Raw genomic sequence first — 25,116 nt, 5'->3', positions numbered from 1 at the left:
GTGAAAGCACAGGAAAGATATGCAAGGCAGAATTTCTCAGCTTGCCCTTTTCATAGTAGGTTATTAGATGAAATGATGATGATGATGAGTGATTAATGGTAGAAGAATGGAAGCTAGTGAATGCAGGATACCTACAAAGGATCTGAAAATGTAGGTATCCAAGGAAGTAAAATTTGGGGTGCATTGAGTGGCTGTTGAGCTAATTCCTATTTATGGAAATGATCAAAACAAAGCTGGTTTAGTGCTGTTCAGTCATGTGGAGAGACTAAGTAGCAAAATGTTGGGTGAAGTTTGTACAGCTTCAAAGTTTTATTGGCCAGAAGAAGGGGTCTGAAAAGTTTTGGGTGGATGGGGAGGCAGAGGTGCTAGAATGAAGGGGCCTTAGAACGCATGTCAGATACTGTAGCGCTATGCGTGTTTGTAAGAGGGGTCGATGTACTGCTGATGAACATTCTGGGTAGATATACGAAGCAGATGAACTTGTGTTTTTCTGCACAGTGTCTCACGCTTGATTTCCCCATAGGGGCAGTGCCATCAGTGCACCTCATGTGGTGCACTGTAGGCATCACTTAAGGTTCTTGGTAACATCCCTGCAACCTCTTTCATTCCTTTTTCTGTATCTCTGTTCATATTCTCTTTCTTCCATCTGACTTTCCTCAACCCTCTCCTGACAATTGATTCATAATGCAACTGCTTTGAGGTTTTCCCCTTGTTACACTTTTCAAAACTCCTTACTGCCCATTTCCCTTTCAGCACTGAATGCCCTCATAGGTCCCAGCACTCATCCTTTGGCCTAAATTCTATTTTCCAATTCGTCGGGCTTGATTCAACAGTTAACGAATGAACGTCACAGCAAGAAATTTTGTTGCATCTGTGCCAGGAAAAGTAGAAGTACTTGTATCCTGTAGTCAAAAAACAACTACTACAGTTAATGAATGAGGAAAATCTCACAAGGAAGTGGAGAAGGAGAGTTTGACCTACCTCTGTAAACATCAGGAGTCAGATTGATGATGAGGGGAGCCGAGAGGTTGACTGTGTCGTCATCGTAGGTCGTGTGGGATCTGGAAGAGGTCGGTGCGCCTCCTAGGCTGTTGTACAGGTGGGTCACCACTGTCGTCGTGTAGGCACCTATGGTGGTGATTGTGGACGACGTGGGTGGCGGAGCGATTGTTGTAGTGACTTCTGAAGGTGAGAAGAAGTTGCACACTTTGAATTTCCCTTCCTCACACCATGGAGTGCTCAGTAGTATTCTTACAGGGTCCCAAGGCAACACAGTGAAGACTCAGAACGGCCTATAAGCTGCTATTCCCAGACTATGAGCTGGGTACAAGGGAATTTCTTATACTACACAAGCACAAAGATGAGATGCTCTGAGAGTATAGAATGACATTCTTTAACGAAGGGTTTTGGAAATTATAAAGTCCAAAGTTCCTTAGGAGTTCAGCTGTGTCTTACTATGTAGGTTAACTTTCTTAGTGCTTGCTTTCACAATCTGACACTACTCTGCACACCAATAGAAATGATGATTCCAGTGTATGTATGTATGTATGCATGTATATATATTTGCATGTATTGGGCTTTATTGTACCCCAGTGGATGTAAGCAGAGGGGTATTCTAATTTCAAGAAAGTGTTGCCAATATATTTCTATTTTCTTCTGTCGCCTGATTTTGTCGTCGATATCATTGACGTTAGGACAACAGTTTAACATTTCAAATAAATCAATTAATCGCTGGATTAAAGCGAGCTAAAGGATGGAAGAAAAGTAATATCACAATGAAACATCGGAAGGAAAAACTGCTTAAAAATCCACAAGAGAGCGAATTTTAGTTAGCATTAGTAGACAGAACATCACACAAGGAGAAAGAAATTTCTAACCTCTTAAAGTTGTGGTGTAGGAGCCTTGACCTTCCTTGTTTCTTATCGAGCAAGTGTAGCGGCCGAAATCCCCCGGGGTAAGTTTTCTAATCTGCAAAGTCATATTATGCCTGGGAGAAAAGGAGCATTACGTGGAATTTTAATGAACTGGGTTCCAGTCATATGCATTCAAATTTTTCCTCATTCTTTTTTTATATCATGACTGTTTCTTAGTCAATAAATGATTCACACAAACTCTCCTTTTTTAAACTCACATAGCCTCCTTTATCAGACATTAGAACGTTCAAAATCCCTTATCATTGTAACCATTAATTCACTGTAACTGGAGATACTGATGTGTACGTTGTATTGGTCGAATATAACTAACACTCAGCAATGTGCAGTAAATGTTAACTCTCAGGAAGTTAAGAAAACTTACGTGTAAGGTGGATGTCCATCTTGTATAGTATTCGTGAAGTATTCTTCCGTGAGACGCCGCAGTCCCAAGTGATTCTCCAGGATCCACATGACATTAGGAGCTGGGAAAGCCGCGTAGAGACAAGTCAGGCTCACCGCCTGCCCAAGGTGGGCCCAGATTTGGCTGCCGGGGCCCCTGACCTTAGGCGCGAAGTACACATTCAAGACGACTCTTTTGCTCTTTGACGGCGGGTAGCCGTTGCTCGCGATGCAAATGTATCCCCCAGCGGTCTGGTGGTTTACGTGTTCCAGTATGAGCTTTCTCTTCTCCCAGCTTTGAACTGGGGACAGGGAAGTTGGCATTGTAAAAATAATTGTGGGTAACAGTGAAGAGGAGTTGCACATGCTATTTACACGAGTCGTGGCCTACTTGAAAGCAGATCAAAGACATGATTCAACAGGGATGCATCCTAACCTAACCTAACCTATACAAGGGCGCCATTGCCTGTCGTGGCCAAGGCGGGGCTTTGCCCCCCCCTCTGGACACCCCCCCATGTGACGACATACATAGCATAATAATGTATACAGAACCATTCTGTAATCTTACCCAGTTATGCATGCTAAGATATGACGGCAATTATATATATATATATATATATATATATATATATATATATATATATATATATATATATATATATATATATATATATATATATATATATATATATGAATGTATAAATTAAGGCAAATGCCTCGAAGGGCAAGTAAAACAACGGAGTGGTTGCTAGGCCTTTCGACACAGTCTGCTAGTAAAGGACCATGTGTCGAAAGGCCTAGCATCCGCTCCGTTATTTCACTTTTCCTTTGTGGCATTTGTCTTTGTTTATATACATATATATATATATGCATATATATATATATATATATATATATATATATATATATATATATATATATATATATATATATATATATATATATATATATATATATATATATATATATATATATATATATATATACATACATATATATATATATACACATATAACCTGTATATGTGTTTGGGTGTATATAAATAGTTCCAAGTAAAAAATTAAGTGTTGACATGAAATTTGCTGTGTTATTTTTCATCATCCAAACTTCAGAAGCCTGTTTGATTGTTACCTAAATATTTGCAACAGAATATTATTATTCCGATCTGATTAGCCTGTGCCTACCTTAACCCTTTAAAAATTTTATTTTTTATTTTACCAACAAATCTTGACAAATATCAACACTAGTATACAGTTGTCTCTTAAATGTCCCAGGTCTCAATCCTGGTAATATAAGGGGGAAAAATAATTCTCTCCATGTAACTGGCCTGTATCAAAACTTTCCACGGGCCTTTGAAGAAGTTTTAATTCAGTTATCTATACACACGACCCTAGAGCACGTGAAATGAACAGGAAGTTCCCGTCTTTGATGCAAATGATATGTGCATTGAGGCTGAAAGTTTCAATGATCAAAGTTACAACTTTTCTATCTAAGGGTATAATTAGTTTTTTTTTCTTTACTGCTTAATTCAAAACCTAATTGAAGATGTCCCGCTGTGACACTATCTAACAACAGAGTAGAATACAGAATTTAGGCCAAAGGCCAAGCTCTGGGACCTATGAGATCATCCAGCTCTAAAAGGGAAATTGTGAATAGCAAGGTTGGAAGTTTAACAGGAGGCAAACCTTTGCAGTTGCACTATGAAACATTTGTTAGGGGAAGGTGGAAAGTAAGACGGAGGAATGGGAATATGAATGGAGGTACAGTAAAAGGAACGAAAAGGGTTGCAGCTATGGGTCTCAGGAATGCACACTTCAAAGAACCTTAAGTAATGCCTACGGTGCACCGCATGAGTTGCACTGACGGCACTACCTTCCCCTACGGGGGAAAAATGAATATGTACGAAACATTAACATGCAGTTTTCGTAACTGATCTGACGTTTTGGAAAGAACTGTTTGTTTATTGTTCCTGGCTAGATATGTAAATCCGCTAAATCAATTTATCATCCAACAGATTTAAAACATTGCCAGTTATGCAAATGCTCGATTGCATAATTAATGTCCTCAGCCCCATTCTTTGAGTTTGATTCGTTGCAAAAATATTCATTTTTCATCTTGTCTTGGTTGCACAACGATATGGAATAAAATTGCCACTTCAAAAGATGGCTGGGAGTGTGGATAACTTTAGTGGCTGAAAAAAATACACGTTACTAAAACTTGCAACAGATCTGTGGTGTGAGCGGCAAGATATATAACCACTGTATATATGTTTATTATCTTTTCAAAAAAATTATACATATGTACATATATATATATATATGCATATATATATATATATATATATATATATATATATATATATATATATATATATATATATATATATATATATACATGTATAAATATAAAGTGTATACATATATATATATATACATACATGTGGACATTATATACACAAGGTCAATTACATTAATGAATCAACAAAAGAAATAAACAGCAAATATGCACAAACCAAAAGAAACAAAAAAAGGTAAATATAAAAAAATAAAGAAAAGAGATAAAAATCCAACCATAACTTTACCGTATGTGGAGGAATTGAGCCTGATCCGACCGTAGTCTTCTCTGAACCACTTGTAGGAAGGACTTGGAGTTCCGTGGGCGGAGCAGCTGAGGACTGCTTTCATTCCCTCCATCACCCACAATTCCTCGTCCTTGTCCTCCAACACTGGCGGTTCTGGAAGGACAATGAGAAGTTGAGAGGTCATTGTGGCTATTACAATTACATATATAAATACGTATGTATATATCAGATATTAGCTTACATGGGAATTCATATTATAATAAGTCCCCCTCACCTAACCTGACAGGATTCGAACCCGTGCCTTTTAGGGTTAGAAGTAGGGAGCCAGTGAGCATATCCACTCAGCCATCAAGAGAGCTCTAAGCTACTTTCAACTATAGTGTAAATTTTCCCATCGAATTGAGGTTCTGGCATAGATACGAAACCAACCTAGATTTTGTTTGTGCCATAAGAGCATAAGCTTATACCCTAATAGGAGTTAACCCATAAGTGGGTATTGCCGTGTTACTTCAGGTTCTTGGCAGTGTACCTTCGGCCCCTAGCTGCAACCCCTTTCATTCCTATTACTGAACCTCCATTCGCATTCTCTTTCTTCCATCTTACTTTCCTCAACCCTCTCCTAACAGTTGTTTCATAGTGCAACTGCTTTGAGGTTTTCCTCCTGTCACACCTTTCAAACCTTTCTACTGCCAAATTCAGTTTCAGTGCTGAATGACCTCAAGGTCCCACCGCTTGGCCTTTGGCCTAAATTCTTACGCTATTCTATGAGGATTTGTTACGAGGAATTCATAGCTAGCAGAAAAGTCGCCTTTCAGATTATCTTGTCGTCCTATAAATCCAAAACCTGGTTAACACAGGGGACATAATTAAAAGATCAGATTCTGGAGTCAACTCCTTTGAGCAGTAGTTTTACTAGTAGTAGTAGCAGATAGGACTAACCTTTGTAACGGCTCCTCCATCCCCGTTTCGATGAACAAACGCTCACGCAATAACAATGAAGGCGACTTCAGTTACACTTTGCGCGAAGCGATAACAATGAAACCCCGACTAAGTATTGCACTCTCATCAGTGTTGCGTGGATTAAGGGCTCGATATCCCATTGCAAATTGATATTAACGTAATGGTTATAGATCCTCCATTTCAGCTTTCGTAATAATCTCTCTGGGTAATATCCCTGCAGTTTATTCGTGCAGTTGGTGTATTTCAAAGTTAACTGCACATGTTTAGATGAGTGCCTTTTTTAATGTCAGTATCACTTGCTAATCCTGTCATTTGTTGCTTCATTCTATTTTTTGTTTTTTGTTTTGCTCAGTACAAGCATTTGATGCCCTTAAACTGGCTTTACAAATCATAGAAACATTTATTACTATTATTATTATTATTATTATGCTTATTATTATTATTATTATTATTATTATTATAACAACATGCTTTCTCAGCTCCATTCATTCCCTTACCCGAGCAACATGGCTGGAAGTGAGGCTTTCGTAATCAAACCATTTGCTTGAGCTAACATAACAATGAACGCTTAAGCAGGCATCGCTGCTTGAATGAATTCAGTGCTTATGAAGACGGGATCTCTGTATGAAACCCAGAATGTCTAAAGTCTAGAAAATACACAAACCAGATCAGTCCTTATGAAACAAGATCCCATTATGAAACCCAGAATGTGTATTGTCTATAGAAACTACACAAACCAGGTCAGTTCTTATGAAGACAGGACCTCTGTATGAAACCCAGAATGTCTAAAGTCTACAGAAAATACACAAACCAGGTCAGTCCTTATGAAGACAGGACCTCTGTATGAAACCCAGAATGTCTAAAGTCTAGAAAATACACAAACCAGGTCAGTCCTTATGAAGACGGGATCTCTGTATGAAACCCAGAGTGTCTAGAAAATGTCTATAGAATCTCTTTATGAAACCCAGAATGTCTAGTGTCTGCAGAAACTTCACAAACCAGGTCAGTCCTCATGAAGACAGGACCTCTGTATGAAACCCAGAATGTCTAAAGTCTATAGAAAATACACAAACCAGGTTAGTCCTTATGAAACAAGATCTCATTGTGAAACCCAGAATGTCTAATGTCTACAGAAACTACACAAACCAGGTCAGTCCTTATGAAGACAGGACCTCTGTATGAAACCCAGAATGCCTAATGTCCACAGAAAGTAAGGAACCCAGGGAAGCAATTAAACCCCCTTAGCTCCCCGCGTACCTACGACGTTTAAGAACCCATGGATGGACGTCGGGGGCAGAGTGTTTATGTTGCACGTGTAGTATCCGTGGTCCTTGATAGTGACGTTGGTGATTGTGAGGATCCAGGTCGATCTCTGCTCTCTCTGCACGGACATCCGGGGGTCCCTGATGATGACAGCTTCGCCCATCGACAGGACGATGTTGGTCACTTTTTTCATCCAAGCCACCTGGTTTGGGAGAAAGAGCAGGTGGCGTGAATTGTAAAAATAATAAGAATAAAGATAATAATATATAGAAACCTCTGTTCCACAGGAAATGGAAAGCCCCCTCTCCAGTATATAGAAAACCCTACTTTGTTGTGAACCGAATGCTCTTCTCTACAGCAAATGGGCAGCCCTGAACTTTAGGAATTGGAAAAACTTGGCAAGAATTTAACGAGTTAGATTTCAGATGGCAAAGAATGGTACCAATCTACAAGTGTATGGACTACAAAAGAAGTGGCCATTTAGATGCAGTAATATCAAGGACACAATAAACAGAACAGAAAGTTTCTAGTAGCACAACAAACATAAATGTGAAAGTTTGGAAAACGGACCTTGTAATCTCCAGGTGTTTGCACAAAACAGGTCAGTCTTGCCGTTTGTCCCACATTGACTGTCACAGTTTGAATCGGCAGGCCATAGTGAGATTCTGCAGAAGGAGAAGAATTAGTCAAGATTCTGATGGAATAGCTACAAAATATACCAGATTTAGAGTAGATTGTTCCCTAATCAGCCTACGACAATGACCGTTACAAGTGACCGTTGTGTGCGATATTGTTTCTTTGCTACCAGCAACTTAGGCTGATTAATAGCATTTTGCTATTTTGTAGCTGAAGCTGTTTGTTTACTTTGGTTTTTTTTCTAGCACACTAAAGGTGGTTTATGAGGCTATTACATAAAACAAAACAAAACAAGGAAGTTCAAGCGATTCAGTGACTTGTGACAAGCAACTAGATGAAAGTTTTTCTTTGCAAGTTTATAGAAAGTTGAAAAAATCATATATGAATTAAACTTGAAACAAAGCCCTGTTTTTCCTGCAAAAATTTGTCTGTGGAAACATCAATAATGTCACCTAAGATGCACTGCCTACAATTTGCCACTGAGGTGGCAGACATTGATCTGTTGTGTCTGAAGTAAAACTGGAAATTTCAACCTAGTAAACTTTTCAGATAATCAAATTTAGGGCACTTTTTTGGTAATTTATTTCACAGTGACACACTTCTAAGACATTTCTACTCTGAGCATATGACCAAAACTACCTCATGGGAAAGGGGATCATGTCACGTTTTCTGGGTACAGTGGCCTCTCCAGAACACTAACCCAGAATTTTTCACCTAGCTGCAACCCCTTTCATTCCTTTGATTGCACCTCCATTCATATTCTCATTCACCCTCTCCTAACAATTGTTCCATAGTGCAATTGCTGAAGGTTTTCCTCCAGTTACACCTTTCAGACCTTTTGATTGTCAATTCCTGCTTCAGCGATGAATGACCTCGTAGGTCCCAGCGCTTTGCCTTTGGCCTAAATTCTGTGTTCTATTCTATTCTATTTTTATCTCTTAAATCCATTTTGGTAGTAATTGCCACTTGATTTAGTTATTGTTTCTGATGACAGCAATTGCTCCCTACTTGTGTTACTGAAATCGTTGATAACAGTGTTTATTCCTTAACTGTCTTTGATATATGTCATGATAGTAACCGCTTGATGATTATTTGGAAAATGATGGAAGCTGAAATTACCTGGTGATTGTGATTTTGCTTAGATTGTAGAGCTAAGCCTGTTGACTGATATCCCAAAATTTGTCAGCACTTCCTCTTGACAGAGGTTTTCAAAATGTCTGGCAGCAATTTGTAGTTTTCTGTAAAAGAAAACTCTTGTGCCGGTTTTGTCTGTCCGTCCGCGCTTTATTCTGTCCGCACTTTTTGCTGTCCGCACTTTTTCTGTCCGCCCTCAGATCTTAAAAACTGCTAAGGCTAGAGGGCTGCAAATTGGTATGTTGATCATCCACCCTCCAATCATCAAAAATACAAAATTGCAGCCCTCTAGCCTCCTCAGTAGTTTTTATTTTATTAAGGTTAAAGTTAGCCATAATTGTGCTTCTGGCAACGATATAGGAAAGGCCACCGCTGGGCCGTGGTTTAAAGTTTCATTGACCGCGGCTCATACCAGCATTATACCGAGACCACCGAAAGATAGATCTATTTTCGGTGGCATTGATTATATATACACATACATTTATATGTATATATACGTATATATATCAATATAATATAAATTTATATATATATATATATATGTATATATATACATATATTTATACACGTATACATGTAGCCCCTGTGGAATTAAGGGATTAGCTGTGATCCTTAATAACAGAACCCAGAGCGGTACAGTAACATAAAAAAATTTTTCCTGGCAAGGGAATGTTGGTGGATGGCATCGAAGTTCCTCTTGAATTAGTTTGCCAGACTTTGATACGATCAAAGTTGGGTGAAGTTCCTGGGGTTTCCAAACTCCTGAGGATATTCAACTAATATTATAATAACTTTTAAGTATTCTATCAATTAGATGAAGGTATTTATTCAAACAGCTTTAAAAAGTATGCAAGAGAGTACTGAATTTATGTATGTATATATATGTATGTACAGTATATATAATATATATACTTACATACATACATATATATATTAATGGCTACAAATTTACTCCTGGTATTGCAGCTGTGAGCTGAAATTCCTGCATTACATCTCAGTGGATTTTTATGCAATATGGTCCTCATTCTCATCATGTCAGTACATCTGTCATAACCCATCATGTCAGAGATTTGTTAATTTCTTAGTGATTCCCAGAGACCAAATTTCCACAGATAATGGACGTCTTGGCGTGGACATTTTTGTTAGCCCTGTGACGTTCTCAATGTCGTTTTGCTTTACCACCTTCCCTCCCAACACCCATTTGCAATGCATCTTTGCACTTTGCTGGTTATGCAGTTATGATAGGAAAGTTGATTTATGGTGGATGCTGACACAAGGTGTTGTGAAACAAGATGATATGGCTGACAGTTCAGTTTGAGAGGAAGAACGGAAACAAATTGCAGGATAGGTAGTTCTTAATAAGCAGTTCCATCACGTTTTGAGAAAATCTTCCCTGGCATAAAGGTTAAAATCAAGGCTTGGCAAATTCCATGGGATGTTCTGATTGGTCAAAAGCCAGAAATGTTGGGAATTACCAAGTTGGCTCCTCCATGTGAGGTTAAAGGTCGCTCATGGGCAGCAGAAGCAAGAAACTGGTCATTGCAAAGGTGCCCAATGTCCTAGAGACCATTTACAAATATGAACAGTACTCAAGTCCCCTTTCTCTCCAAGTTATGACGAGAAGAACCAGGCAGATACTGGAGATCAAACATTTACAAATATGACCAGCACCCAGGTCCCGTTTCTTCCCAAGTTAGGACCAGCAAGAACCAGGCAAAGGATGCTGTTTGACTAGGCAGGTATACCTATAGGCCAGTTTACACTGGCTGGTAAGATCATGTGGACAGTGAAATCTACAGTATCAAGCTATGAGCGGGGTTTAACTTGGCTTGGGACCACCAGACTGTGAAGTCCTTGTAAAACTAACAGGGCTTTGTTGAATCTAGCACATCCAGTATGCCAGGATGGTCACTGTCCTTTGCCAATTCAGGATTACATGCAGGTCTGCAGAGCATGCATGACTTTTCAGTTCCTGTTTGATTCTGTGATAGTAAAGCAATTGCTTTGTTAAGTGTTCTAGTCTTGGTTGCTTGAGTGCTTTTACTCCTTAAATACAAAATGAATGGTAATTACTTTCTCTCCAGTTTCTAGGAGAAGGTATGAGTGTGAAGTGATAAAGCTGTTTTTGTATAATGCTCTTTTTCTAAAAATATAATTTACCCAGTTTTAGCAATTTATATGTTTATTACATGAAATTTCACGGATGTATAGTGCAGAAATATTTATATAACATTTGATGGCTAAGTGAATATCTCACAAGTTATCAGTTTGTCTTTTTTATTTTCATCTCAGATGTATTTGTCCAATATCTTACATTCACAAACTGTGCCAATACAAATTCATCCGCATTTAGGAGACAGTCTATTTACTCTTACCCAAAATTTAATTTTCAAGAATGCTAAGACATTTGTTTAAATTCACTTAGAACTTTAACAGTTCTGTCATTTCTAAATCATCCCAACATAAAAAAAATATAAATATCAAATATGTACAGGGATCTACAATTTAGGAAGTTATTCCTCTTAAATAACAAAAATGACACTGCCATTTAAAGACTGCACTGAGATGTAATGGGCCATGCCAGTTTACATGATTGTGAAAAGTTACTATACTATTTAGTGACTGAATTTAGGATCTTAGAGTCCATATAACTGCTAAAAAGTAACTAAACTACAGTATTTAGCGACTGCATTCCAGATGTTATAGTCCATGCACAATAGTTTAGTTGCCTAAGAGTGACTATACTACATAATGACTGCATTTAGGATCTTGGAGTCCATATAACTATAGTCAGTGACTAGATTTTGGTGTTCCAGTCCATGTCTCTACTATTTAGTGACTAGGTTCAAGTTTACAAAAAAATTGACTACTATTGAGTGCCTACAGTTGGGATGTTTCACTCCATGGCTGTTAATTTAGGTGATTCTACTGTTTAGTGGCTGTATTTAGGGTCTTGCAATCCACATGATTGCAAAAAATTGACTACACTATTTAGACAGTTCAGTTCATGCCTGATAATTTGTACTACACTACTTAGTGACTGTATTCAGGATCTTGGAGTCTACATAACTGGGGAAAAATGACTACACTATTACTGACTGCGTCCTTGACGTTACAGTCCATGCGGGTTAGCCTAGTAGTGAAGAAGGCACCTCTCTCCTTACCTCTCAAAAATAAGCTGGTGTCTAGAGCAACCCTTTCGTCTTCCCTTGGGGCGTAACGGCTATGGCTCCTGACACCTGCAAGGGAAAGCACTCTTTAATCTGTCTACTCAGTGCTTGTGACGACGAAGGTGCTAATGTTCAGTCGTTAAATGGTTTCCCTTTCTTTTCTACTCATGAGAATTCTGTAGTACTTTGCAGGTGATGGCACTCAGGATTTTTTCTGTATGAGTGTACGAGTGTCTGCATATTTTTCATAATAATAATAATAATAATAATAATAATAATAATAATAATAATAATAATTCTTTTAACATGCTTTTTTCCCATTTGTGTGGGGTAAGCGCGATGCCTTCTTTTGAAGGACTTTGATTTGGCTTTGGGTTAGACTTTGTAGCCTCGATCGGCTGCCCTGCCTGTCATAGCTTAGACCCGGGTAGCGTATGTACATGTATTGTACCAGTCGCCAGCGCCTTTTCTCCCAGCAGCGAGGAGACGTTGAGCGATTAGGTCGACAGTTGAGACATGTGAGGTGTCTGTTATGTTTTTAGAAAGATGTTAGAGTGGCTTTGTTTGTGTGTGTGTATTAGTCTGTAACACTCATTTGCTTTTTAGCAAACCTATCCATTGATTACATACATAATCCCGGAGTGTCTACACGGATAGCAAAGTGTCCGCCTCTCTAACTGGTTGGCTGCGGGTTTGAACCTGTGCCACAGACCTCTAAGAAGTCCGAGGCTGCTGCTCTAACCGACTTGGCCATCGAGGCTAATAATAATAATAATAATAATAATAATAATAATAATAATAATAATAATAATGTGTTCAGAGACCACAAACTCTGCCAATGGCCAAGATCTCTCTCTTCTAAATGCTCCGCCAACCAAAAGTCTCCTCATCCAGAGTGGAGATTCCTCTGAAAATCTACTGATTTGTAGGTATGATTATGTCCACCTCTGGTTGAATTTTCGTAGAAATCCCCACTTGTTTTATTGCATAATTCAGCTAAAAGACAGACGGACAGACCTACCAGCCTCTCATCTAACTCCGTTGATGATAATGGGAGTTTTTAAACTCAGGTTTCTTAGAGATTTATTCTTTGGAAGCCTGAATTTCAAGTCAGTAGCCCTTGTGGGCTTGTTCCATGTGAATAGGGTTCATTTTCTGAATAATAATAATAATAATAATAATAATAATAATAATAATAATAATAATAATAATAATAATAATAATAATAATAATAATAATAATAAAGGTGATTGTAAAGCATCTAGGAGGCTGGCCCATAACATTACTGAGTGTATCAGGGAAGATGTGTGATATGATGTTGTTTTAAGAAAATAGGACAAGTGACAGAAAGGTTGATAGGTGAAGAGCAGTGGTTTTAGACAGGGAAGAGGGTGTCAGGATCTAGTGTGTGTTGTGAAATATTTATGTGAGCAGTTGGAGAGCAAATAAAAAAAAAATGACATGAGAAGGATTAAAAGGGTGAGAAATGCAGAGATAAGAGTGTTTTCAGATGGTTCAGTCATGTGGAGAGATTGAGGGAGAAAGAGTGCATAATTCAAGACACTAGAGTACCATAAGTGATGGTATAAATAAGAAGTCTGACACACTATTAATGAGCTTTCTGGGCAGTTGTCCATTAATTGCCTCATACGGTTTCTGCAGGGGGTTTCATATATGTGCAAAGTTACAGATAAACAGATAAGATAATGAATCAGTTTCTATATATATATATATATATATATATATATATATATACACATATATATATAATGTGTGTATAAATACATACACACATACATATGTATATTGTATATATATACATAACATTAACACAAAGCTATGTACAAATATCACGACTATAGATCAAAAGACTTTCCTAATTGTTTATAGATTCGGAAAGCCCGCAACATACCAGCAAGTTTTACAAAACCCATAAAAAAAACTGGGCGGAATATCAAAGCTGGGAAAATCCCGAGGCTTTCTGTCTTCAAGCAACGCATGAGGGGAAAATATACCACTTTCTGTACGAAATCACAAACAAACTCAGCAGCAGGGGCAGAATTACAGTCCCGCACGTATCAGAAATTCCAATTTTCCTCTTCTGCAATTTTTGTGGTAAATATGTTTCTTTTGCGAAGGTAAACAAGATGAGACAAATGTCTTGTTTTGACAACAACTGCTTCTGAGGAGTCCAATTTTTTCCTCATACATTTTTAATCTTTGTTTCTGTCTTCTCCTACAATGGTGACGCCTGTGTCTGTATATGTCTGTGTTTAATTGAAATATAAATTAAGGACGATGGCCAATCGCTGGGACCTATGTGGCCATTCAGCAGTGAAACGGAAATTGAGAGTCAAAAGGTTTGAAAGGTGTAACAGGAGGATGAACGCTATGAAACCATTGTTAGGAGAGGCTTGAGGAAGAAAGAATATGAATATGAACGGATGTACAGTAAAAGCAGTGAAAGACATTGCAGCTAGGGGCCGAAGAAAAGCTGCAAAGACCTACAGTGCCCTACAGCGCCCTAAGGGCGTGTGTGTGTTTAGCAGAACATCTAAAGAATGGTTGAAGAAATCAGATGGACCATCTCGACATTTCATTGTTTCCACAGCGCTCAAATTTCATAATGATTTTGCCAACCACGTATTAGTTAGAAGTGTTCATTTAGTCACGCCTAGTGTCATTTCTCGATCTCTGTCTGTAAAAATAAACTTTATTTCCAAATTGACGACAAAATAGAGATTGAAAATGTCTGAAAATTTCTACATTTAACAGAAGTCTATACTGCAGAGCAATTAGCATCCACTGCATGTATTGTTTGCCACTCTTTCCTGTTTAGCTAGTAAGAAAAAGAGCCCCCCCCCAAAAAAAACAATTTAATCTCAAGTTTAATCAGAGGGACGGCACGAAAGTTAAATGCCTGGCCGTTTCATTGCCTAGTTTTAAGGTCAACGAAGCTGTTATTGCGAGCTCGGGCACTGGAACGGGAAAATGTTCGGTTCGTTAGCGAATGTTGTTATTTTTTCCAGGAGTCAATTTGGTGCCTCGGGTCTACAGTAGAAAATACAGGTCATCTTTTCAGTTCGGTTTTGCCGCTGCTTTAATTTTCCCCCTTCTCTGGTGTTCAGGTGATAATCAACGCCTGATCGAACTGGCGGGGACAGTTTGAGAGAAGTTTTTCGAGGGAGCGAGTTGAAAGTTTACAGCAGCGAGAGCGAGTGAGGTTATTTGAGTTTTAATGGAAAGTTGGAAGAATGAGTGAGGTTATTTGGGGGTTAATGGAAAAGTAGGAGTGAGTGAGGTTATTTTGGGGGTTAATGGAAAGTTGAAGGAATGAGTGAGGTTATTTAGGGGTTAGCTGAAAGTTGGAGGAATGAGTGAGGTTATTTTGGGGGTTAATGGAAAGTTGGAGGAATGAGTGAGGTTATTTGGGGGTTAATGGAAAGTTGGAGGAATGAGTGAGGTTATTTGGGGGTTAATGGAAAGTTGGAGGAATGAGTGAGGCTATTTGGGGTTAATGGAAAGTTGGAGGAATGAGTGAGGTTATTTTTGGGGTTAATGGACAGTTGGAGGAATGAGTGAGGTTATTTTGGGGTTAATGGAAAGTTGGAGGAACGAGTGAGGCTATTTGGGGGTTAATGGAAAGTTGGAGGAATGAGTGAGGTTATTTGGGGGTTAATGGAAGTTGGAGGAATGAGAGGTTATTTGGGGGTTAATGGAAAGTTGGAAGAATGAGTGAGGTTATTTTGGGGTAAATGGAAAGTTGAAGGAATGAGGTTAGTTAAAGGAATAAGTGAGGTTATTTGGGGGTTAATGGAAAGTTGGAGGAATGAGTGAGGTTATTTGGGGTTAATGGAAAGCTGGAGGAATGAGAGGTTATTTGTGGGTTAATGGACAGTTGGAAGAATGATTGAGGTTATTTTAGGGGTTAATGGAAAGTTGGAGGAATGGGTGAGGTTATTTGGGGTTTAATGGGTTAATGGAAAGATTATTTGGAGGAATGGAAAGTCGAAGGAGGTTATTTGGAGGTTAATGGAAAGTTGGAGGAATGAGAGGTTATTTGGGTGTTAATGGAAAGTTGGAGGAATGAGTGAGGTTATTTGGGGGTCAATGGAAAGTTGGAGGAATGAGTGAGGTTATTTTGGGGTAAATGGGTAAATGGAAAGTTGAAGGAATGAGTGAGGTTATTTGGGGATAAATGAAAAGTTGGAGGAATGAGTGAGGTTATTTTTGGGGTTAATTGAAAGTTGGAGGAATGAGTGAGGTTATTTGGGGGTTAATGGAAAGTTGGAGGAATGAGTGAGGTTATTTGGGGGTTAATGGAAAGTTGGAAGAATGAGTGAGGTTATTTGGGGGTTAATGGAAAGTTGGAGGAATGAGTGAGGTTATTTGGGGTTAATGGAAAGTTGAAGGAATACATGAGGTTATTTTGGGGTTAATGGAAATTTGAAAACAGAGGTTATAGGGTTAATTTGAAGAATCATGAGTTATTGGGGTTTTTTTGGAAGAATCATGAATATTGAAATTTATTATTTTGTCATGGTTTAATATTATTATTATTATTATTATTATTATTATTATTATTATTATTATTATTATTATTATTATTATTCAGAAGATGAAGAACCGTATTCATATGGAACAAACCCACCAAAGTGGCCACTGACTTGAAATTCAAGGAGCTTCCAAAGAATATTATGGTATTCATTCGAAAGAAGTTACAGAAAATAATAGGAAATACAGAAAGTGGAGATAAGTTATTATCAAAACAGATAAACCAACAAATTAATAAATCAGTTATTAGCAAAACAGATAAATTAATAACTAAATAGATAAATAAATAGATCAATAATAAACGTGACAGGCAGAAAGAATTTGACTGAAAGCACCCTTGTGCCTACTTTTCCTCATCGACTTTGAATCGGTCGTATAAGTTTTGAAACTTATCAGTTTAAATATTGATTTTTTTATTACTAAAACAACAAAATACAAAGAAAAATGCTTATGAAACTTGTTCCGTAATAGAAAAATACTGGTAAAAATTCAAAGTCTTCAACAGAGTAGCAACGCCTTTTACAAAATCCCAAGAAAGAACCGAAATTCACAGCATTTTTGAATTGACTGGAATACAGATTCCAGGTCGAAGGTCAAGCGCTGGGACCTATGGGGTCATTCAGCGCTGAAAAGGAAATTGAGAGTAAAAAGGTTTGAAAGGTTCAACAGGAGGAAAACCTCAAAGCAGTTGCACCATGAATCAATTGTTAAGATGGAGGAAAGAGAATATGAACGGAGGTACAGTTAAAGGAATGAAAGGCACTAACCCCCTGCGGGAGCTGTATTTTGCAGCAAATAGGCCTACTGTCAGCACTCGGCTAGCACTAGCCGAAAGGAGTAATCATTTTGCTCGTAGGAGTTTGCATGACCTGCAATGAACGCAATATTTATCTAAAGTCTAGGCCTATATGCCTCTTGTCCCGAAGGAGATTTCGTAGTTATTTCCTCACTTAGAGAGAGAAAGAGAGAGAGAGAGAGAGAAAGAGAGAGAGAGAGAGAGAGAAGAGAGAGAGCAAGTATGCCAAGCACTGAGCAACTAAGGCCATTCAGCGCCAGAGAGAGAGAGAGAGAGAGAGAGAGAGAGAGAGAGAGAGAAATGGTCTTTTACAGGATGATAATCTTTAGAAAAAAATCGAACGCAGCGAATTCAGAGAGAGAGAGAGAGAGAGAGAGAGAGAGAGAGAGAGAGAAATGATCTGATCTTTTACAAGCTGAAATTCGTTTGAAAAAACTAAACATTACAACGCAGAAATCAAACACACACACAGAGAGAGAGAGAGAGAGAGAGAGAAATATTTCAACACAACGAAATCCGACAGGCAACTTGTTTCAACATTCACCTGAAACAAAAGCGTCATTTTACCCAAAAATTCGTACTGGAATTTTTCACGGGATTAGCCCTGATTACGTATGCAGCCTCAAATTATATATATAAAAAGAATAAAGGAACACTTTGCAAAGTAACAGCAGAGAAAAGACGCAGAAGAGAATTACATTTCCGCATGACGTCAGTAGTACGTAATGGCTGACATTCATGCATAATAAGTCATCTCGGAGTTTGCCGTGAACTTTAGTTCAGTCAAGGTTACGTCTGAGTCTGTGAATTTCTGCTTCCTTAATCAGACGTTTTCTGTGTGAATCTTTTTAGCTTTCTCTGATGAATTCTGTTTGCAAAGGCACTTGACTGTAGGCCTGGGCTTTGTAAATTAGGCCGTTAGTATTCTTTTTTAATTATGCTTCTCTGTTTATTAATTTTTTTTATATTTTTTTCTCTTTAAGAATGAGGTATCATATTTCTGTAATTCCCGTTATCTCTTCATAATTCTTTCGAGTGAACACCATAATATTCTTTGGGAGCTTGAATTTCAAGTCAGTGGCCCCTGTGGTGGGATTGTTCCATATGAATAGGGTTCATCTTCTGAATAATAATAATAATAATAATAATAATAATAATAATAATAATAATAATAATAATAATAATAATAATAATCTTTGTTAGCTTGAATTTCATGTTAATAGCTTCCTTGGTGGGATTGTTCCACATGAATAGGTTTCATCTTCTCAGTAATAATAATAATAATAATAATAATAATAATAATAATAATAATAATAATAATAATAATAATAATAATAATAATCTTTGGAAGCTTGAAGTTCAAGTTAATTGCTTCCTTGGTGCGATTGCTCTATGTGAATAGGGTTCATCTTCTCAATAATAATAATAATAATAATAATAATAATAATAATAATAATAATAATAATAATAATAATAATAATTTAATAATTTTAATCTTTTCAAATTAATAGCTTCCTTGGTGGAATTGTTCCGCATGAAAATGTTTCATTTTTCAATAATAATAATAATAATAATAATAATAATAATAATAATAATAATAATAATAATAATAATAATAATAATATCCTTTGGAAGCTTGAATTTCAAGTTAATAGCTTCCTTGGTGGGGTTGTTGCATATGAATAGGGTTTAATAATACTAATAATGAACACAAGTCTACCTATACAAGTAAAACTAATACTGTTGTCATCATCTCTCATAAATACATCTTGTCCACGAAGACTCTTGCTTGTAGCTTTAGGCTTCATAAACAAGGCTTATAGTATTCGTGAACATTAGGCTGCCTGTACAAGCAAGTACTAATAATATTAGCATCATTTCTCATAAATATTTCATTATTTCTCCTTGTATTTTTCCTTCTCTGAGTCCTCGTTTACAGAGAGACTCTTCAGCAACTTCTTGAATCCCCACACACACACACACACACTACCTTTCTAGTCGCCCTCCCTTACTAGTCCGTTCTCTCCACATGACCGAGCCGTCTCTAAATACTCAGATCCATTCAACTATGCTACCTTTCTTGACAGTTCTGTCTGTCACCAAAGTCTTTCGCCCTGTCAGTTTTTCTGAAGCACAACACCAGCTTCAGCCTTTTTTCATCTTTCATTTGCACTGGACAGCCACATTTCATTTCCATAAAGGAAAGTTGGCTCAACAGTCATTGGTTTTTATAGTCAGTTCGAGTCTTTCCTTTTTAACACACACTCACATATATATGTATGTATATATAAATATATATATATAAAGTTATATATATTATTATTTATATTACGTATACACACATGCATACATATACATATTTATGTGCGCATGTGTATAAACACACACGTATATATGTGTCAGTATGTATGAATGTGTATACACACATACATATATATACACATACATATACATATACTTTGCATAATCTTAGATTTTATTTTTCACAAAATGTATACATGTATGTTTTTATATATTATAATATATACTATATACATACATATATAACATATATATTGTATACATAATATATAAAAACAAATATATATACACACGAACAGTATATATATACTATACACACGTATTTATATGTGTGTATGGTACACATAAGTGTATGACATACACACATACGCACAAACAGGTGCCATCTTTACGCAATACAGAAATAGGCTAGGCCTACAGACATGGACAGAAGATATCAATCACTCTACTATGAGTCTATCACATCAACATCAACATCAACATCACTTCAACATCCCAAAATCACATCACATCACTCACCAGAGAGCGAGTTGACACTGCAGGAAATGACAAACAGGGCTGTCATCCACTTTAAGCTCATCATGGCATCTCAAAAACCTTTTCTGTGGAATCACCCAACTGTCAACTGTTTAAACTGAGCCTCTAGGAACTGGCGAGTCAGCTCTTTTTTTAAATTTAAAACACTGCAAGAATGACGGTTATATTATAATCTCTTATCTGGTGTGATGGAGTTATACAATTATATAATTTTAGATTTATTTCAAATTATGAATTGGTTTCCATTTTACTCCATAGATAGGTCTCTAGGCTATTCCATGGACATATCTCATATCTGCTGTGATGGAATTATACAATTATATAATTTCAGATCCATTTCCAACATTGAATCATTTTCCAACAATTAGATAACTCCAGATCTGTTTCCAGTACTTAACGGATAGGCCTATATCTCTTATCTGCTGTGATGGAGTTATACAATTGTATCATTTTAGATCCATTTCCATCATTGAATCATTTTCCAACAATTATATAATTTCAGATCTGTTTCCAACATTACTTAAACGGATAAGGCCTATATCTCTTATTGAATCATTTTTATACAATTATATCATTTCAGATCCATTTCCATCATTGAATCATTTTCCAACAATTATATAATTTCAGATCTGTTTCCAACATGGGATTATTTTCCAACAATTATATAATTTCAGATCTGTTTCCAACATGGGATTATTTTCCAACAATTATATAAATTCAGATCTGTTTTCCAACACTGAATCATTTTCCAACAATTATATACTTTCAGATCTGTTCCCAACATTGAATAATTTTCCAACAATTATATAATTTCAGATCTATTTCCAACACTGATTCATTTTCCAACAATTATACAACTTCAGATCTGTTTCCAACATTGAATCATTTCCCAACAATTATATAATTTCAGATCCATTTCTAACATTGAATCATTTTCCAACAATTACATAACTTCAGATTTGTTTCCAGCACTGAATCATTTTCCAACAATTATATAACTTCAGATCTGGTTCCAACATTGATTCATTTTCCATTTTACGCTTCATATAGGCCTAGGGTGCTCAAGGTTCTTAATTCCTTTTATTTTCTTGTATTGAATTATTTCATTCCAGACTTATTTCCATCTCTTAATCAGTTCTCCATTCTACTCTTCGAATAGGCCTATGCTACTCCAGTTCTATTTAATTTTCTCTTACTGAAAAATGCACAAAAGAATTTGCAGTTTACCGATGACGAGGTAAATAGTTGATAGTATTACATCTATACATTTGTAAGGAGCCGGGTAAACACTTCAGGGTATAAAACCATTGATTTTAAAAACTATTAATTTTAGAAACCATTAATTTTAAAAACCATTTGAAATCCTCAACGTTTCCTTTGAAAACCCAAACGTTTCCTTAGACTTGTTTCTTAGCTTCTTAGATATATGTGTGAATATTTATTTATTTGAATGGGGATTCCAGTAAGCTGATAAAAAATTGTAAGACTGTAATTCATATATATATATATATATATATATATATATATATATATATATATATATAAAATGTCAAATGCTATTATTTAAGAATATATAATACACACAGTTGGAATATAAATAAATTTTATATATATATATATATATATATATATATAATGTTCCTGCGTGTAAATGTTTGCACATGCATTGTATGCAAACGTCGATATATTTGTTTGCATTCCCTTAACGTTTTTAAACGTAAATTTGAATCATTTTTTGCATATATATTCCAATGGGTCATTTTCTGTTTGCAAGCCTTGTTAAATAAAATTGGAATTGAGCAAATATATATATATATATATATATATATATATATATATATATATATATATAATGTTCCTTTTTGTAAATGTTTGCAATTCATGTAAAATAACATTTGAAAATATTTTCCTTTTTCACAGATGTCTATTTTACATTAAATATTTAATTGGACACTTTCTTAACTCACATTAGTATTAAAATTACTTTTCTCATTAATTTTAGTATTAAAATTACTTTTCTCATATTAATATTAAAATTGAATTTCTCATAATAATATTAAAATTACTTTTCTCATTAATTTTAATATTAAAATTACTACTTTTCTCACATTAATATTAAAATTACTTTTCTCACATTAATATTAAAATTACTTTTCTCACATTAATATTAAAATTACTATTTTCTCACATTAATATTAAAATTACTACTTTTCTCATATTAATATTAATGTCTATTTTCTCATATTAATATTAAAATTACTTTTTCTCATATTAATATTAAAATTACTTTTCTCATATTAATATTAAAATTACTTTTCTCATATTAATATTAAAATTACTTTTCTCATATTAATATTAAAATTACTTTTCTCATATTAAAATTTCTTTTCTCGGTCGAAAATAGTATTCACACCGACGCGGAGACAACAGATCGCCGATCCTCCTCCTTCCGTGGCTCAACATTCACTGAGACTCGGTCGGTACTGACTGACTCTACCGAGTCTGCTGTAATACGAGAAAGCCCTGGGGATGGTTGGGGGGGGTTACCTCTTCTTATGTTTGGGGGAGGGATTCTTCCAGCTGACTAGGTCCGAGGATCGACCGCTAACCCATTCAGATAGTTTATTATTATTATTATTATTATTATTATTATTATTATTATTATTATTATTATTGTAGGTTCAACTTTGACTTTAGGGGGATATTATGCTGTCGGCGCTCATGTTAGTTTATCAGCAACATGGCAGTTCCTATTGGCTTTAAAATTATGAGGGCGGATGTTTTTCATATGCTCTTACCTTTCTACTTTAAAACCAACATCTTCCGATGTTGGTTACTGTACTCTCTCTCTCTCTCTCTCTCTCTCTCTCTCTCTCTCTCTCTCTCTCTCTCTCACACACACACATCTAGCTGATATTTCTTGCAATTCTTGAATTGTAGTGTGGTAAAAGTGTATGTGGTAGATTTCTCTCTCTCTCTCTCTCTCTCATCCAACCTAATCTAGCTGACATTTCTTGTAATTCTTTTATTGCAGAGTGGTAAAACGCTATGTGACACAGATCTCTCTCTCTCTCTCTCTCTCTCTCTCTCTCTCTCTCTCTCTCTCTCTCTCTCTCTCTCTCTCTCTCATTTGATTTCCAGCATTATAAAGCAGGAACCACTTTTTCGAGTCAAGAAGAATAGCAATGCAATTACGCTGTAGGCCTATGACCCCCAGGTCGTTGTAAACTGACCTGACATTACCATTCTTGATAAACCTGACCTGAAGTTGACTTTCTGTATGTTAAGTATGTTACATATAATCAAAGGCATCTCCTCAGAATGGCAAGGGGGGGACCTTTAGGAAAACGAGAAACTTCAGGACAAGACTGACGCATTAGTCTTGTAGGGATACGAAGTCAGTCTACATTCCAATATACAGGAGGTGGTCACACTGCTAGTAATTTGGGTACATGTAGATCTCTTGCAGTCTTTGAGGAAACAAAAGTTATTAGTTGCATGAACTGTAGACATGAACGCTTGGGTAGAAACAACTGGATTCCAAGTGTTTACCACAGAGGGCGTTCTATTGATCCTGGTTCCTATTTAACTTTAAACAGTTTTACTTTATAGCTTTTCTCTTTCGTATGGTTAATCCATTATTTCAAATGACACTGAGATCCCTTGTTATTGTGTTTAAGTTGCGGTGAAGATAATGCCTCTTCTTGCAACAAATTTAGGGGAAACCAGAGCTATAATACAGGAGACTAGAGTCACATTATCTAGACTCTAAATTATGCGACTTTAGTTTTGTCGTGCTCTAAATTCTTGCTTTAAATTTCAAAGCAACTTTACAAAAGGTTCAAACTGAAAACCTTGGGAGATATGTTTGAAATTGTAAATTTGATTGCCAAGATAAAAATATGAACTATCAAAAGAGGGCTTCATACCACAGAGAGCAACAGTTGTGTTAGAGAATCTCTTACAGATTAACTGAAGCAATTTTTGTACGTGCTTGGATAGAGATCCCTCACTAATTTGGGGAGCACAGATAGCCGTTGGTGACCTCTGTCTGTTGATACGTGAAATCAGGGTCTAGGGAGTATACTCTCTAGACGTTGCGTGAAATGACTGCTAGTCTCATAGTTACCAGTAGAGTTGATGGCAGGTGAATTTAACAAAATTTAGTCCTCCAGCACAAACGTCTGTTGATGCTTCCACCTCTTTCGACCTCGAATTGGTGGACAGATTAGAAGAATAGAATTGAGGCGAAAGGCCAATAGCTGGGACCTATGAGGTCATAAATTTCAAGGAAATTTTAACACTATCAAAGTTCCCCTGTGATTTTTACTTCGCAAGTTTTGGCGCAACAAGTGCTCCAACCAAAATTCCCCGTAGGGTGGTAGTGCCGTCAGTGCACCTCATGCGGTGCACTGTAGGCATTAGTTAAAGGTCTCTGCAGCGTCCCTTCTGCCCCTAGCTGCAATCCCTTTCATTCCTTTTACTGTACCTCCGTTCATAATCTTTCTTCTGACGTTCTTCAACCTTCTCCTAACAATCGATTCATAGTGCAACTGCTTTGAGGTTTTCCTCCTGTTACACCTTTTAAATCTTTTTACTCTCAATTTCCCTTTCAGCGTTGAATTATCTCGTAGGTCCCAGCGGTTAGCCTTTGGCCTAAAATCTGTATTCTGTCCTACTCTACAACCACAGATGTCATAAAAGCATTTTTATCTGTTGATATTTAAAAAATATTTAGTTCTAATTCAGTAACCAGTGATGGGACGACTTCAATCTCCTGGCAAGCACTGAATTCATTGATTTTCTCTCCTGAATTGAACTTCACAAGCAATTCCTATTCAGTTTTATTATCTTCAGACATCGACAGATATT

At 36.5% G+C, this 25,116-nt stretch overlaps 1 protein-coding gene across 1 annotated transcript in view; it reads right to left on the bottom strand.

Moving 5' to 3' along the window:
- Nucleotides 1-20,751, bottom strand: part of LOC136830948 (lachesin-like) — a 23,928-nt gene extending 3,177 nt beyond the window's left edge. Inside the window, exons 1-8 of the mRNA XM_067090905.1 lie at nt 20,227-20,751; nt 12,051-12,125; nt 7,687-7,781; nt 7,111-7,318; nt 4,894-5,046; nt 2,296-2,614; nt 1,878-1,987; nt 982-1,182 (exon numbers count right to left, since the gene is read on the bottom strand). Of these exons, the coding sequence (XP_066947006.1) occupies nt 982-1,182; nt 1,878-1,987; nt 2,296-2,614; nt 4,894-5,046; nt 7,111-7,318; nt 7,687-7,781; nt 12,051-12,125; nt 20,227-20,290 (1,225 nt within the window). The 5' untranslated portion in view covers nt 20,291-20,751. The remainder of the gene's footprint in view (nt 1-981; nt 1,183-1,877; nt 1,988-2,295; nt 2,615-4,893; nt 5,047-7,110; nt 7,319-7,686; nt 7,782-12,050; nt 12,126-20,226) is intronic.
- Between the last annotated feature and the right edge of the window lie 4,365 nt (nt 20,752-25,116).

Source organism: Macrobrachium rosenbergii, chromosome 47 (genome assembly GCF_040412425.1).
Source record: "Macrobrachium rosenbergii isolate ZJJX-2024 chromosome 47, ASM4041242v1, whole genome shotgun sequence".
Lineage (NCBI taxonomy): Eukaryota > Metazoa > Arthropoda > Malacostraca > Decapoda > Palaemonidae > Macrobrachium > Macrobrachium rosenbergii.
The sequence above is the reverse complement of the archived record's forward strand: the minus strand, read 5'-3'. Positions and strand labels throughout refer to the sequence as shown.